Source organism: Propithecus coquereli, unplaced genomic scaffold, assembly GCF_000956105.1.
Source record: "Propithecus coquereli isolate 6110/MARCELLA unplaced genomic scaffold, Pcoq_1.0 Scaffold3, whole genome shotgun sequence".
NCBI classification, from domain to species: domain Eukaryota; kingdom Metazoa; phylum Chordata; class Mammalia; order Primates; family Indriidae; genus Propithecus; species Propithecus coquereli.
In genome coordinates this window covers 20,000,317-20,016,680 of record NW_012148618.1, presented here as the reverse complement: position 1 = coordinate 20,016,680, position 16,364 = coordinate 20,000,317, and the positions used below count along the sequence as shown (strand labels likewise).

Here is a 16,364-nt window from a genome sequence, read left to right as displayed (position 1 = left end):
TATGGGGTATCTACCCAAAGGAAAAGAAATCATTATATCAAAAAGATATCTGTACTCATATGCTTATCACAGCACTATTCACAATAACAAAGATATGGACCCAACCCAAGTGACTATCAACCAATGATTGGATAAAGAAAATGTGGTTTATATATATTAATATATATCATTGAGTACTACTCAGCCACAAAAAAGAATGAAATAATGTCTTTTGCAATAACTTGGATAGAACTAGAGACCATTATTCTAAGTGAAATAATTCAGGAACAGAGAATCAAATACCATATGTTCTCACTTATAAGTGCTCCCCTAAACTTTGGGTATCCATGGTCATACATCGTGGAATAACAGACAAAGGTGGGAAGCTAAGAGGGGGGTGAGGGATAAATAATTACCTGTTGGGTACAATGTACACTATCTGGGTGATGGGTACACTAAAAGCCCAGACTTCACCACTGCACAATATATCCATGTAACAAAAGTGCACTTGCATCCCCCTAAATCTATATAAATATAAAATAAATAAATTAAATATGCTTTTCAAATGAAAATAGATGTTTAAGGAAGAAAACAATTCTTATAAATAAAGATTATTGATATCCTCCTGTCCCTCAAGCATTTAGCTTATGGCCCAGTAGTTGACCTGAGCCCAAACTCCTATCATCCAGGCTAAAAAGTTTCTTTGCCCCTGGGATTCTGGGATTATTCTGAATTTCTAGGCTAGCAAAGGGCCCATTTGCAGTTTGTTGATTTAAAAAATGTTTGTCATATTGCAGTCACATCAAAATATTTCTCATTGTAGAAGATGCTGGGAAAAACTGAGGTATCAGTGAACTATCTCTGAAAGACCCTAAAATCTGGGCATCAAAGCCAACCACAGGATGGTCTAGAGAACAACATGCTCTCTTACTTGATTTTCTAAGACCCAAAATATGACATTTTACTGGACTTAAGTCACCAAGTCTTAATGGTCTTCAGTGGACTTCTAGGCATATTTAATTACACTTTCTCATTTGAACAGTTTTTGATAGCTGTATTTTCAAAATTGAACCTAAAGCAAACTGAGAGTATTGTTTCTAATTTGGCTGTAAAAACCATAGGAATTGTGCCAGAGGGCCTATTTACTGAGACTCCTGCCAGTTTCCAGAGAGCAGAAGCTAGAAGTCTTTCTAGGTAAATACATTCACTTCTGAGACTCCAGAGCTTCTCTGTCACCACCCTGTCTGCTGCAGATGAAAATGGACTGCATTGCCTCAACCACATGGTCTGAAATCATCAGGGCTCAAGTTTCCCAAATAGAGAATGATAAGTGCTATTATAAATAGCCTTCTGCCCCTGAGTCAGTGGCACTTACGATTATAAATCAGGGGCAGCCCCAGCAGCTGGTCAGCAGCCTGCCAGCTATACACACAAAGGCAGAAAGTGTTCCCACTGGTGCCTAATTTGCCCTTTGGCATACGCCACAGAAATTCTGAGAGGTCTAAAAGTTAGGAGACCAACATAAGCTCCAAATTAAGAAGAGTAGGTGAGCCAAGGTTGTTTAGTGAACTTTTCACATTTGCATTTTTTCTGAAAGAACGGACATTAAAAATATATCTTCTGAGCTATTGCACATCAGAGAGGCAATACAAGAGTTACAAAAACTAAAACCCTAAAATCCCCTAAGATCCACTTTGATTAGTGTGCTAACTACATTGAGAATAATGTAGATTTCAACATAGCAACAAAAGCAGCCTCTGCTTTATAAAGCATGATCTACAAAACAAGGCTAAGGCAGATGAGAGATGGATATCATAAGGAATATTCCCTTTGATCCCTTTATCACTAAAATGTGTAGTCACATAATTAACTATTCAGGCACCAAATACAGCCTAACTAAAATTTCCTCCTTTTAAATGAACTGATCTGACCTTAAGCACTTACTAAGTTGCAACACACAGAGCAATAGAAAGGTGGGGAGGAGATCCAGAGATACCTGATTGCACTATAAACTGGAAAGATGGAAAGTAAGAAATTATGCCCTGTATTTCAATTCAATTTCATTTATTTCAAAATAAGTAAATATTTATATATTATATAAACGGATACTAAATAAATTATTTCAGGAAATGTTGATTTTAGGAACAGGTCATATTCATCTCTCTAACCCCAACCCAGCACAATTGCAGGCATTTGGTAGGTTTTAATAAATCACTGCTGTACTATTATATTTGTTTTAAAATATAAAAATATATATCATATATAAATATAAGCAGTCAGTAGTGTATTCTTTACTGGAAAGACTTCTAGCTTCTGCTCTATGAAAAATCGTAAGAATCTCAAGAAAACAGACCTTCTAGCGCAACTTCTATGATTTTCACAATCAGCTTAGAAACAACATTTTCAGATTACTTTAGATTCAAGAAACCACAGCCTTCAAATACTGTTCAAATGAGAAAGGATAAGAAAATTTGTCTTCAAGTCGATTTTAGAAAAGTAAGCCACTAAAGGCCACTGAAGAGCAGTTGGTTTGGGTCCAGCAAATGGCACGTGTATCCGTGCACAGAAGACAGAGGCCCAAAGAAAAGTGAGCCCTTAAGGACAGCTGAAATGGCTCTCTCCCTTTTCCTTGGCAGGGGATGCAGATCAGCACTTACAGTCTCAGGGAAAACAGCATCCAACTATGGGTGTGCACGTCACTCTTCCCCATTCTGACCTGGCCAGAGAATGGGTGCAAGATGCTGAGCAGCTCAGCCATGGAATAAGTTGTGGGAAGACTTCTGAGGACGACAAAGCAAATTAACTTTTGTTTTCTTAGTTGATCCATTAAAATTTGTCATTTATATTCCTTAATAGCTTGGGGAATGAATAATTTCATCAAGTGTCAAAATGGAAATAAAAGGCATTAACTCTTGTCTTTAGTAAAACCAGGGAACCTATTATGAATGAGTTGTCTCAAATATAATTGACTTGGTTTCAAAATTGTTCTGTGTTCCCCAGTAAATTCTACTTTAAAATTTAGCCATTTCTTTAAATTTACATTTTGTTCATTTAAAAAAAATATTTTATAATTCAGCAAACATTATCTTTTTCCTTCATTATTATACTTTGCTTCACATAATTGAAATTCTAACATTAATTTAATTTAAAAAGAAAAAAAAAAGCCTAACTGCGTAAGTATAATTTCCTTCTTCCTCCCTTGTCCTTTCTTTAGATTCTAAACTGATTTACTCTTGAAGAGCATAAAAGTCTCAACTGAAAAAATAGCTAGGATTGGTGATCTCTTCACTCTTTTCCCCACTCTTCTCCAGTTGGCTCATAAAGTTGTCCTATAGGCTAACTACCTAGAGACACCTTTCAAATACAATCTAGCTCAGATCACGCTAAGATTTTTGTTTATATGGAGCACCTTGGATATTCTGGGCACTCACGTCCTTCGTTCACTCATTTAGTTATTTGTCTTTTCATGCAAATAGTTTCCAAGAAGACCTTCAGAAACACTAAAGGAATTTTAAAGTGCTACAAGTGGACCAGAGAAGGTAATCTAAAGGTTATTTTTGGCAGTGCTCCTTCTTGAACCCATTTCAGCTTCCCTCCTCCCTCTTCTGGTCTCCGGAAGACAACCAACCTGCTCAGGCTGCCCAGTCTCAGCCATGCCTTCCTCATTGATGTTAACATTTTCTTAAGCCTGCAGAGAAGTCTGGAGGTGGTGATGGTTTTTAAACAAAGCAATACTCTACCAGAGGCTGAGTTAGTGGCACCAGTGGCCCACACCAGGTCTTGCCAGGGCCTTTCCTAGCACATCCAACATCCCCTCTGCCTGGTCCAGTGAGACAGTCACAAGGTTTCACAAGGAAATAGAGCTTACGAGTGTCTCCACAGTTCACTTATTTAAACACTTCCCCATGTTTACTACCTGCTACTCTTCTACCATCGTCTTCCCCAGTTTTTAACCATGCTTTATCTTAACCCCGCTATCTTCTGCATTCTTCTGAACCCCTCCTTCTTCCCTTATCATTCCTGAGACATCCACACAGAAGAAAGTGCCACAGCTTCTGAAAGTGGAGATTAGACTACAATTTTATATGGTACACAGATACCCACGTGAAAAATACGTATTGACTGAAGGAAGGAATGACATCAATGACTGCATCTACTTAATAGCCCCTTGATTACCCCCCCTCTGAGGTTGCTCTGCCACATAGGACCTTTCAGTAACTTGCCACCAACTGAAATATTTGGAGAATATTATCTGCTGGTCACAGTGACAGTAAAGAAAAAATTAATTATATAAGAAGCTTAAGGACCAGACAGCTATTCTGGCTGATATTTTCAACATGCCAGGAGATAATCTTTCAATATGGAAAACTTGAGCCCCATATGGTTTTAGAATAAGTAGAAAATAATTTTAATACTTGGCAATTGGCTTTCCAAACAAAAACAATCATAGAATAGAGTACCTTATATCGGACACAATTTTTCTGAGAAAATTAATACAGATGAAAATGATATAGTTAGAAACACTTTAGTTGTCATTAAGAAAGGAATTTCCAAAAACAAATAAAATGAAATAATGAATAAAAATTATTCTTCCAAGCCCATTAAAGACACAGCCACAAAATCTTTCACTAGGACCACGTTTTTTTCCAGCATATTATGGGGGTACAAATGTTTAGGTTACATATATTGCCCTTGCCTCTCCCCACCCAGATCTTCAAGTGTGTCCATCCCCCAGATGGTGCGCACTGCACTCTGTGTATGTATATACCCATCCCCTCCTCCTCCTCCCATCTGCACGACGCCCAATAAATGTTATTTCTATATGTGCACTTAGGTGTTGATCAGTGAAACCAATTTGCTGGTGAGTACATGTGGTGCTTATTTTTCCATTCTTGGGATACTTCACTTAGTAGAATGGGTTCCAGCTCTATCCAGGAAAATACAAGAGGTGCTAGATCACCATTGTTTCTTATAGCTGAATAGTACTCCATGGTATACATATACCACATTTTATTAATCCACTCATGTATTGATGGGCACTTGGGTTGTTTCCACATCTTTGCAACTGTGAATTGTGCTGCTATAAACATTCGGGTGCAGGTGTCTTTTTTATAGAACGAGGACCACATTTTTAAAATGTATAGAACTACAAACAGCTAGAACAGAAAAAGACGCTGGAGATCATAAAGCAAGCCAATAGTCCAAAGTCACAGAGCTCAGAATGAAAACAGGCAGAGCTGGAACTCAGCCTTCCTAACTCCCAGCCCATTTTCATCCTTCTCTACACACCGCCTGCCTGCTCAGCATGGCTTTGCTCAATGTTCAAATGCTGGAAACTATGACAACCACAGCCTCCATCATAAAGCTTGAAAGCTAGGAGATGAAAATAGATGGAAAAAGAATGATCCACGTTTGAATCTAATCACATCTCAGTATCACCCCAGGGGAGAGAGGCAGGTGTAGCCAAAACATTGGATTGTGAACCAGGCTTTACAGCTAACTTATCATGTGAACTTGTTCAATCACTTAACTTCCTAGGGCCTTGTTGAATCTCTAAGGCCCCTTCTGCTCTAATATCAAATGGTACCGTAAGATAACTGTGACTCAAAACTGTGAAGTGTGGCTTCCAAAAATTTGGCTTTCAGAGAAACAAGGAAAGTTTCTCAGGCCAAAAATCCAGGAGACTTCTTGATTCCTTTCTTTTGCCCACACAGCAATTCTCTGGAATCTTCTTTCAAGGCACATCTAGTATAGAATCACTTAGCACTTCCACTGCTCCCTTTCTCTTCTCAAAGCCAGAGTCCTTCTGATGGCCTACAGACCCATGCAGTATGGATCCCACTACCTCTCTTACTTCATCACTTATGATCCTCTCCTTCCTTCACATTCTCTGCCATATTGGTCTTCTTGCTGTGCCTTACACATGACAGCCAAGTCCCTGCCTCAGGGCCTATGCACTCACTGTTCTCATTTCCTCCCTTCCTTCAGGTCTCTGCTCAAATATCACTTCCTCAGAGCAGCCTTCTTCTACCATGCCATGTAACCCTGGTAGTCTCTACCCCTTCTTATTTTTTTTTATAGCACTTATCACTACCACTCAAGTTATTTTTAATTGTCATTTCTTTCTTTCCCCACAAGAATGTAAGGTCCACAAGAACAAGTGCTGGTTGACCATCCCAGGAAGAGAAAGATCATTAGAGAATTCCAGGAGAATGCCCCTCCACTGCTTTCCAGGTGGGATTCAAATCACCCCACTCCCTTCTGGGCAGAGATGTTTCTTCCTGATTTCTGCACAAATCATTCCACTTCCTCTTATTTCCAGAACTGAACAATATTTGTCCCTTCCATTTACTGTCCCTTGATATTTTCAGAAAAAAGTACTTATAATGAAAAAAGCTGGGAAGGTTTTTTTGGCAATTAGTGAGCAAACACTGACGTTAGCAGAAGGATTCTCATCAATGCTGTGTTCCAGTCTCTTGACAAGTTGGGTCACACATGCCATTTGTGATCAGTGGAGCTGCTTAGTTTAAACTTTTCAGGCTGAGAGTATGGCAATGAGTGAGGCGAACCACAGGCGCCAAGTGGCTAATTGTATTTCCATTACTAATTGTATGTAGCACTGTATTATCTTCTCAAAGTGAAATAGCACCAGCCATTTGAGAGTTCTTCCAATTTCCCTTTCAGTTCTCCCAAGGTCACCGAGATCCTCCTGGGTAAGGAGACTACTCTATTATTCTCATTCTTTCATGATTATAAGAAAGTGGTTTTCAGGCTTTGTGAAAGAGTTTCCCTGCTTACCTGTCTGTCTCAACTGACCATTTATAACCTGGGCTTTCTTTGGCCCTTATTTCCCCAAATTGCCTAAACTAAACCTGGAAGGCAGGCAGTGTTGGCTCTCCGGGTGATTCCTTCAGCAACCTCCCTCCCCACACACTCCTATCAGGCGTAAGGCCCCCTTTCAGTTTTCTCCCTTCTTCTGAATAGAACTGCCAAAGTTAATTAGGGCACTGGACAGGAGTTTTTGGCAGAACAGCAGTGTAATAATTAAAATACTATGAGAAAGTTAACCTGTCTGAGAAAATCTTCTTCCTAAAAGGCCTAATCATCCAAAGATGGAAAAAGTCTTTCTTACGACATTGTAAAGAACTGACTCCAAACCCAGAGCCTCATAAAGCCATAGAGCCAGGTAGCAAACCTTTCATCCTACAGATATTTAGGAGGGAACAAGTTCAGCTCTATATCATGGGAGACCCCTCATTTAGGAAATGGGGAAGGATGTTCTTTCATGTAGATTATGAAATGTTGCATATTTTTTTCATTAATATAAACAGTATTCTTTCGTGGCACTCCTTGGTCCCCACCATGCTGCTCTCTGAGCCTACCGACAGATGTCCACCAGCTGGTCTAGCTCAGGGCAGCTGCACTCATACATGTCTCGGCAGCTCGTGTGGCTCTGGTTCATTAACTCTCCCAGTAGCTGGACCATGTTGTCAGGTGCTTCTTCACATATCTTCTTAAACTGGAGCACTCGCGCAGCCTCACTGAACACGTGCTTTGCCCGCTGATAGAGTTTGAAGATGAGCACTGAAGAAGGAAAGGCATGGGGAAGAAGCTTAGGAATAGTTACTGGATAAGCCAGGACAAAGAAACATATGATTTCAAAGACTTCCATTTCCGTCTTCATTATCAATACTTTAAACTTTAAATAGGTCTGTCTTTCGCTAAAAAAATTCTTTAGAGTAGAAATTTGTCTACTTGCAAGTCAGTTTTAGTTTTTTCTTGATAGTGAATAAGATCTTGTAAGCATATTTTCTTCACTTCATTCTACACACTCAGACATGTGCATACACGTGTACAAACTAATCCATCCCATAGGAAGGGAGAGGTAACGTGTATTGAGCACACCCTCCATGCCAGACACTTTAAAAAGCACTACCTCATGTGGTTCTCATCACAGCACCAGGGGATGGGCCATATGATCCCTGTTTAACAGCACAAAGTGATGTGCCTAAGGCCACATATCCAGAAAGTGGCAGAAGCAGAATAGATCAGGGAGGTCTGGCCCCAGAGCCGTGTTCTTTCCACTGTGCCCCATCAGAAAGCATCACTGAAAATCCTTATGGTGGCAATTATGTTTATTAAAATGTATCCTAGTGGAACAGATAAGCACAATAATTTTGTATGTATATAATATTTATTTATATTTCTGTATATATGTATATATATACTGTAGCATTATTTATCATAACAGAAAATAAGAAACAACCCAAATGTCTAGTAACAGAGGACTTTTAAGAAATTATGCTATATCCATTTAAAAATATTACTTCTATTAAAATGTAGATTATAAGACAATTTTCAACATAGCAAATTGTTCATTATCAAGTGAAAAAACAATATACCAAACTATTAATATATGTACAATCAACACACATTTTGCATATACATAGATTTATGTATTTAATACATTGTAATTTTACAAACTGATAAAAAAGCACCAAAATGTTAACAGGACTCTATGGCCCTGTTATGGGTGATTTTATTTTCCTTTTGACACATTCCTGTATTTTCCAGATTACCCACAAAGACTCTGTAATTTCAGTTACAGAAACTTGACCTACTGCAATGGCCAAGCATTAATGGCTATGTTTATAATGCTTGCACTTTCCCTTGAGTAACAGCTGAAACCTTCTTACCATTTTCACCCATGCTGAACAGTGGCTCATCTGGTGTGGTGGGTCTGGGAAAATTTTGGAAAATTAATAAAAATTCCCTGGCCTAGTGGAAAGAGCCAGGGCTGAAAATCAAAAGGTCCGTCATTTCTTAACAGCTCTGTGACAGCTGGCTGTATGCAAGCTGCTACCTCTATAGGGCTCTTTCCTCATTTCTTAAATAAGATTGGGAATTACTTCTCAGGATCCTTCCAGCTCTAATATTTTATAATTCCGTGAATAACTTCCTCCAAGCATATCCTTTCAGCACCCACCCCATACTGTTACACTTTTTAAAGAAGATGCTATGACTGGTATCTTTTGTTTGCACCCCCAGTTCTACTCTCTGCCCTTCTTCACCCTGCTATCTATTCCCAGCAGCGGATCTATATGGACTACATCACTGGGTTCCCTTGTCATCTAGATTAGAGAACTGGAGAAGATTAGTAAGAGATGAGAGGGATGAGAGTAAGGTCAGAAGATTTATTCCCTGGCTCTCCCCTTGCAGAGCAACCTGGAGCTGGCTCTGTCCCACAACTATGTTGAACATCCCTCAAGATAGTCTTTTTTTTATGACTCTCTCCTCTTGGGTCTGCCTCCAGGTTTCTCTCCTCTAAACTATGATTACTTTTTCAGAAACACTTTTACATGTCTACTTATGAACCAACAAATCCCATTAAAATTTCAAGTAACATTTTCCCCTATCCACAGCTCCATCCTCATAACTCTTAGAGATGGATAAGAGGCAGTCAAAGGCTGGCCACAGTGGCTCATGCCTGCAATTTAGGTGTGGGAGTTGGGAGGATTGCTTGAGGCCAGGAGTTTGAGACCAGTCTGGGCAACATAGGGAGATCTTGCTTCTAAAAAAAAAAAAAAAAAAGGCAGTCAAGGCTAGAGGAAGGTAATAGCCATTTGTTATGAACTACATGTTGTGTCTCCAAAATTCGTATGTTGAAACCCTAAACCCTAATGAGATGGTATTAGGAGATGAGGCTTTTGGGAGAAAATTAGGGTTAGAGGAGGTCACAAGAGTGGAGTCCCCATGAAGGGATTAGTGTTCTTATAAGAAGAGAGACTAGAGCTTATTCTCTATACCATATGAGGACACAAGAAGAAGACTGACTGTAAATCAGCGAGAGGCCCTTCGCCAGTAATGAATCTGCAAGCACCTTGATCTTGGACTTTCCCAGCCTCCAGAACTATGAGAAACCAATTTCTGTTGTTTAAGCCACTCGGTCTCATGGTATTTTTGTTACAGCAGCCCAAACAGACTAAGATAACACTCTGAGTCTTATTCGTGTAAAAGCTTAATAATTATAAAGGTGGGGCTGAATTTCTTATAAATTAATAATGAAGAATTAAGTTTTCTTTCAAAGGTTCTCAACTGAGTCATAAGAGGCAGGTTAAACTTACATTTAACTACTTGTATGAATGAAATGCTGCAAAGTTGTGTGAATTTCCCTATTCTCTTTCACAGAGTACCTATACTGAGTCATCAAATCTAATCCGATCTTTCCCAACACATCTTGTAACCATCTCTCCCTCCTATTCCCATTGTCATTACCCAAATTTACACTTTGATTCTCTTTCTCCCACCTGGGCTATTTGTAGTGATTTCCTAATTGATATCCCTGTCGTGGTCGCTCCTCCCTGCAACCTACCTTTCAGTCAACACTGCCAGATTGAGCTCCTAAAGCACAGCCTTACTCACGTTACTACCCAAAACCTTTACTATTTCCCCAGTGTTTACCATAATCCAAATTCCTGCACTCACCAGGCTCAGTCCCAATAGGATCTCTTCCCCTCAGCCAAACTGGCCTATTTGTAGCAACTCTAACACGGATTGCTTATAGATGTACTATTAGACCCGCACACAGATAGCTTCTTGCCCTTTATTGCCCTGTCAAAATTTTACCTCTTTCTAAAGGTTCGGTTAAATTTTATATCATCCACAAAGCCATGATGGCCTTAGCTGGAAACAATTTCTTGACTCTGAATTTGTACCACACTTGCAGTTCATGGCACTCATTTGGTGTTTATGTTCCATTTTCTATAGTAATTGTTTCCCACATCCCTACAAAGGTTTGCAAGTGGCTGAAGACAGACACCAGGTCTTCTCTTCTATGATAGGTACATGCATTCCCCCAGTTTAACCTCTCACCCCATAGCACCTCCAACAGTATTGGATTACATGACAGGAGTTCAATGGGTATTTCCAGTTAATGATAACATGATTAGGATTTTACGTTCAACCCCAGTTCAAAATCAAGATACCTCCATCTGGGCTTTGTTGTTGATGTTATTTAAATGAAGTTTCAGTACTCACAGCTTAACACAGTGTTGAAGCTGACGAGAGAGGACAGCAAGATTCCCTTTTCTGTTAAATTTGCAACCACTGACACCAAGTGTGGATGAAAAGAAAAAAGAGAAGTTACAAGTGAAATGTAGTTGGAAATAAAAACACAACATGTTTGTTCCATCAGTAGCCAGGTCATGTGAATCAGCCCACACTGCAATGTGAATGTGTTATTTCCATCAGCCAGTTCAATTGAAATGGGAATGTGATTTATTTTAAGGTCTGAATGTCAAAATATCCCAAGGGGAAAAAGTCTTACCAATACCCAATACGGGCATATAACATCTATAAAAGCGCACTGTCTGAAGAAACACACAGGAGGATGTAACAGTAGCAACTCCTCAAAATCTCTGAACAGGAAAGGAAAAAGGACAATTGGTTGGCGTACATGTTGCTGAGATGGTGCCAATCATTTTATATATGTTAATAAAATCCAGGTTGTAGCATATACATTTTGAAAGGAAAGAAAATGGCTTTGGTAACTGTAGCTTAACATTGTTCTTTTTTAAAACTTGAGGTTGAAATAAAATGTTTAAAATGCCAGCTTTAGGATTCCATATGTTTCAGTTTTACTTCTGAACTACTTTGCCTCCCATAATCACAGATGGAGTTACACAATGAGAGCATGGGGAATATCGTTTCATTTTTACTATAACGACCCATCGATAAAGAAATCACCTAGATTCCAAATCCACTGCCATTTATGGCTGCAGCAGAAAAGGCACAATAAAGCAACATCCACTGCAATCATAAAGCAATGCTATTTAAGCTGACAAAACACTGTATGTACTATGAACTGATGTGTAAAGATTTTTTAACTATGAATAATAAAAATTTTAAACATAAGACAGTGGTAAATTTATTATAGTAAACTTCATAAGGCATCACCTATATTGAACAATTATTAACATTTGCCATATTTCTTCTAATTGATATTTTGCTAAAGTATGATTTTTTTTTTATTTCAACATATTATGGGGGTACAGATGCTTAGGTTACATATGTTGCCCTTACCCCCCTCCGCCCCCAAGTCAGAGCTTCAAGCGTGTCCATCCCCCCAGATGGTGCGCATTGCACTCATTATGTATGCATATATCATCCCCTCCTCCCCACTCCTACCTGACCGACACCCAATAAATGTTATTCCTATATGTGCACTTAGGTGTTGATCAGTGAAACCAATTTGCTGGTGAGTACATGTGGTGCTTATTTTTCCATTCTTGGGGTACTTCACTTAGTAGAAGGGTTCCAGCTCTATCCAGGAAAATACAAGAGGTACTAGATCACCATTGTTTCTTATAGCTGAATAGTACTCCACGGTATACATATACTACATTTTATTAATCCACTCATGTATTGATGGGCACTTGGGTTGTTTCCACATCTTTGCAATTGTCAATTATGCCGCTATAAACATTCAAGTGCAAGTGTCTTTTTTATAGAATGACTTTTGTTCTTTTGGGTAGATGCCCAGTAATGGGATTGCTGGATCAAATGGTAGATCTACTTGTATCTTGCTAAAGTATTTTTAAATAAAATATAGTTGATTTACATATTTCCTCCTTACATATTTGAATGTCCATCTCTATAAAATAAGAATATTTTCTTACATAATCACTATAGCATTATCATACCTGACAAAATTATCAATGGTTTCTTAATATTGTCTCTACCCAGTCCCTATTTAAATTTATCCAGTTGTCCACCAGTTTAAATTGGTTTATAGCAAGATCCAAACAAATTACATACATTATATTCAGTTGTTATGTCTAATAACTCTATTTTAGTCAAGAATTTAGTAATTTTTGGATACTCTGGGTGCTCAATATCATATCCAAGCTCATTGTAGGGCAATACGCTATAATAAAACTGAATATAGTCCATTAGGGAGAGCACGCTTTGATTTTCCTTTAGGATTACATACTCCTTCAGGATTAAATATTTTCCTTTAAGATTACCTATTCTAAAATAGAAACTGTCCAGAGAGATGTTTTCTATTAAACCTAAGACTGGTGTTTGGATTTATAACAAGAAACATCCAGAATACACTGATTAGATTACCAGAACTTCACTGTCCTGGTACCTTCCTGTGTCTGTTCTCTTCCTGCAGAGAAGTGTTTCACTGCAAGACTTCTGAATAGGAACGTCTAACGACGACTTGCTGGGAATTCTGAAGGTGCGTGAGAGATTGCCATGGCTCACAACCTCCTGAACGGTAGTAACTCAGACAACAAGGGAAAGGGCAGAAAGGGCATCTGTTTTCAATTGTGGTATAAAAATCTTGCCAAAGGCCGCAACATATTTGGAGATCATCCTCTGAGAGGGGAAGCGGTTCTGTGTTGGCTGTATATCACAAACGCTCTCTGGATCCAGGGTTCTGGCTTGTTATGTGCTGGCAACTCATCAGGTCTCTGTTGTACAGATACCAGAAAATCTGAAGCTTTATCCATAATAGCTTTCTCCCCTGTCCAGTTAACTTTATAACTGGATGTTCCATATGTCTATAAGCTCTTGTAATCCTTGAGAGCAATTATTACATGAAAGGATGAAGGAAGCTGTTTCTTACTATGTTCACTGCATGCACGATTACTTCCAAAGCAAATTCAATTTAAGAATATAACACTAGATGCTATTTTCCTACAATAGTATTAATGGCCTATCCTATCCATGGGAAATCCAAGTCTTGAAAGCAGGATCTATCGCATAGACTTCGGTTTTCTCCAATGTGAATCTTGTATGTTAAATAATTACTGAATCTAATCCTGAAATCGTGGCACAATTCTGAAATACAAATGTTCATGGCCATATACATTTAAACTGCAAAATAAATATTTCATTTTATTGTTGAATAACTTTGACTTGTATAATAAATTCTATTTGCTAGCTCTAAACTTTCCTTCTTATCACCTACCCCTTTCCCAGCCACACTGGCCTCTTTGCTGTGCCTCCAGCACACCACACAGGCTCTTGCCATGGGCCCACTGCAATAGCTGTTTTGTTGGCCTGAAATGCTCTTCCCCATGATCTTCACATGGCTGGCCCCTTCTTGTCATTCAAGTCTTAGATATCACAGCTTCAAGGAGACCTTCCCTCCATTCCAATCTAGAGTAGCCCACACACATACACATTCTCTCTATCCTATTTTATCCTCCCAACACTTATCACCATCCAGTATTTTCATGTGTGTTCATTTGTTCATTGGTTTGTGGTTATATCCCACCACTAGAAGGTCAGCTGCAGGACAACCAGGGCTTTGTCTAATTTCTTCACCACCGTATCTCCAGTAGCTAAAATAGAATCTGGCATTTAGTAGAGGTTCAATACATGTTTGTTGAAGAAATTATTCAGTTCCTTGTCTTTGTAACAAGACTGTACTGTAAGTAGGCTAAATAAACAGTTGTGGGACAAATACAATGGGGATATAGAGAAGACTTACTATTTTGGCAATTTATACTCACTAGCATCTTCACCAAAAAGTGAGGAAAGTTTGCTAAAACAAGGTTTGGAGACAATTAGTAAACTCCAGTATCCAAAGCGTACCCTAAAACCCATTATCACAGATGACTGAGAATTGTTTATATTGTATTTTGCTTCACAGATGTGAGAGTAAAGAGATTTCTAAAACAAACAAAATGTGTTTCAAATAAAAGGGAAGGAGAATACAAAACAGATCATCATAACCAGTTAAAATTAGCTGTTGTTTATTTTCTTTGTAACAGAGAGGTGCCTTAACTTCTAACTTAAAATGATGGCTCTATAGCTTATGATCAGAACACACCTCTAATCAAGGAATCTAAATTAGGTCACAAATAATTGGTTATCTTGTTGTATCTTTGGTAGAAAATGAGGAAAAGCCTTTAACAGACTAAGCACACTGGGCACCATTTTCCTCATAAAAGCTCGGAGGGCAACAGGTCAACAGTAGATGGAGGACATGCCTATTCAGTCTCTGAAAGAGCCCCACTGATTGAATTTTAAATTCTGCATGCATGAGCTAGTGGCCTCCTCTTTATTACCTCATCTTCTACTAAAAGCAATGCCGAAAGCACTGAGTAAGATGGTCATCTAGCAACAGTCAACAATAGTTCTTAAGGCAGAAAGGACATCAGGAGCAAAGACGTGGACATTGAAAAACATGAAGTGCTTTTAGAGAACTCATAGTACTTTGATGTGACTGACTGGAGCATGAAAAGAGGATGAAGAAACAGAAGCAGCAGGGAACACAATGGAAGAGAAAATTGAAGTGGTAGGCAGAGGCCATGTCATGAGGTCCTTGTATGTCATGCTAAGGTGTTTAAGTTGTATCCTATAGATAAGTGGTTCTTAGCTTTTTTTAGGGTTATAGAACCTTTTGAGAATTAAATAAAAGCCATGGACCTCTGCCCCACGTGAATGGACAAATATCCAAACTATTGCACATAGTACAATGGACACACAGAGTCCATAAAGCTATCATTGGATCCTGTTAAGAATTCCAGTCAGATTGAGGAAAGGACATCCTCTTCAATAAATGGTGCTGGGAAAACTGGATATCCCTATGCAGAAGAATGAAACTAGATCCCCATCTCTCACCATATACAGAAATCAATTCAAAATGTATTAAAGACTTAAATGGAAGACCCAAAACTATAAAACTAATAAAAGAGAACATAGGGGAAATGCTTCTAAAAATAGAACTACCATATGATTCAGCAGTGCCACAACTGAGTATTCATCCAAAGGAAAGGATATCAGTATATTGAAATGATATCTGCACCCTCATGTTTATTGCCTCCCTATTCATAGTAGCTAAGATCTGGAATCCACTGGCCTAAATACCCATCAGCAGATGAATGGGTAAAGAAAATGTGGTGTGTATATGTATATATATATATATATATATATACACACACACAATGGAACACTTTCAGCAATAAAAAAGAATGAAATCCTGTCATTAGCAATAAACATGGATAAACCTAGAAGACATTATGTTACGTGAAATAAGTCAGGCACAGAAAGATAAATACTGAATGTTGTCACTCATATGTGGGAGATAAAAAAAAATGGAGCTCATAGGAGTAGAGAGTAGAATTATGATTATTAGAGGCTGAGAAGGGTAGGATAGAGAGAGGTTGGTTAATGGATACAGAACAGATACAAAATTGTAGCTAGACAGTGGGAATAAGTTCTAATGCTCTATATCCCAGTAGGGTGAATACAGTTAACAAAATTTATTGTAAATGTTCAAAAGTTACAAGAGGGCTGGGCACTGTGGCTCAAGCCTGTATACCTAGCACTTTGGGAAGCCAAGGTGGGAGGATCACTTGAGGCCAGCC

The 16,364-nt window shown here is 38.6% G+C and overlaps 1 protein-coding gene across 3 annotated transcripts in view; it reads right to left on the bottom strand.

Moving 5' to 3' along the window:
* Positions 1-16,364, bottom strand: part of GALK2 (galactokinase 2) — a 142,539-nt gene that overhangs the window by 3,123 nt on the left and 123,052 nt on the right. For all 3 annotated transcript variants that reach the window (XM_012649451.1, XM_012649450.1, XM_012649449.1), the window contains exon 9: positions 7,362-7,563. In XM_012649451.1, the coding sequence (XP_012504905.1) occupies positions 7,362-7,563 (202 nt within the window). The remainder of the gene's footprint in view (positions 1-7,361; positions 7,564-16,364) is intronic.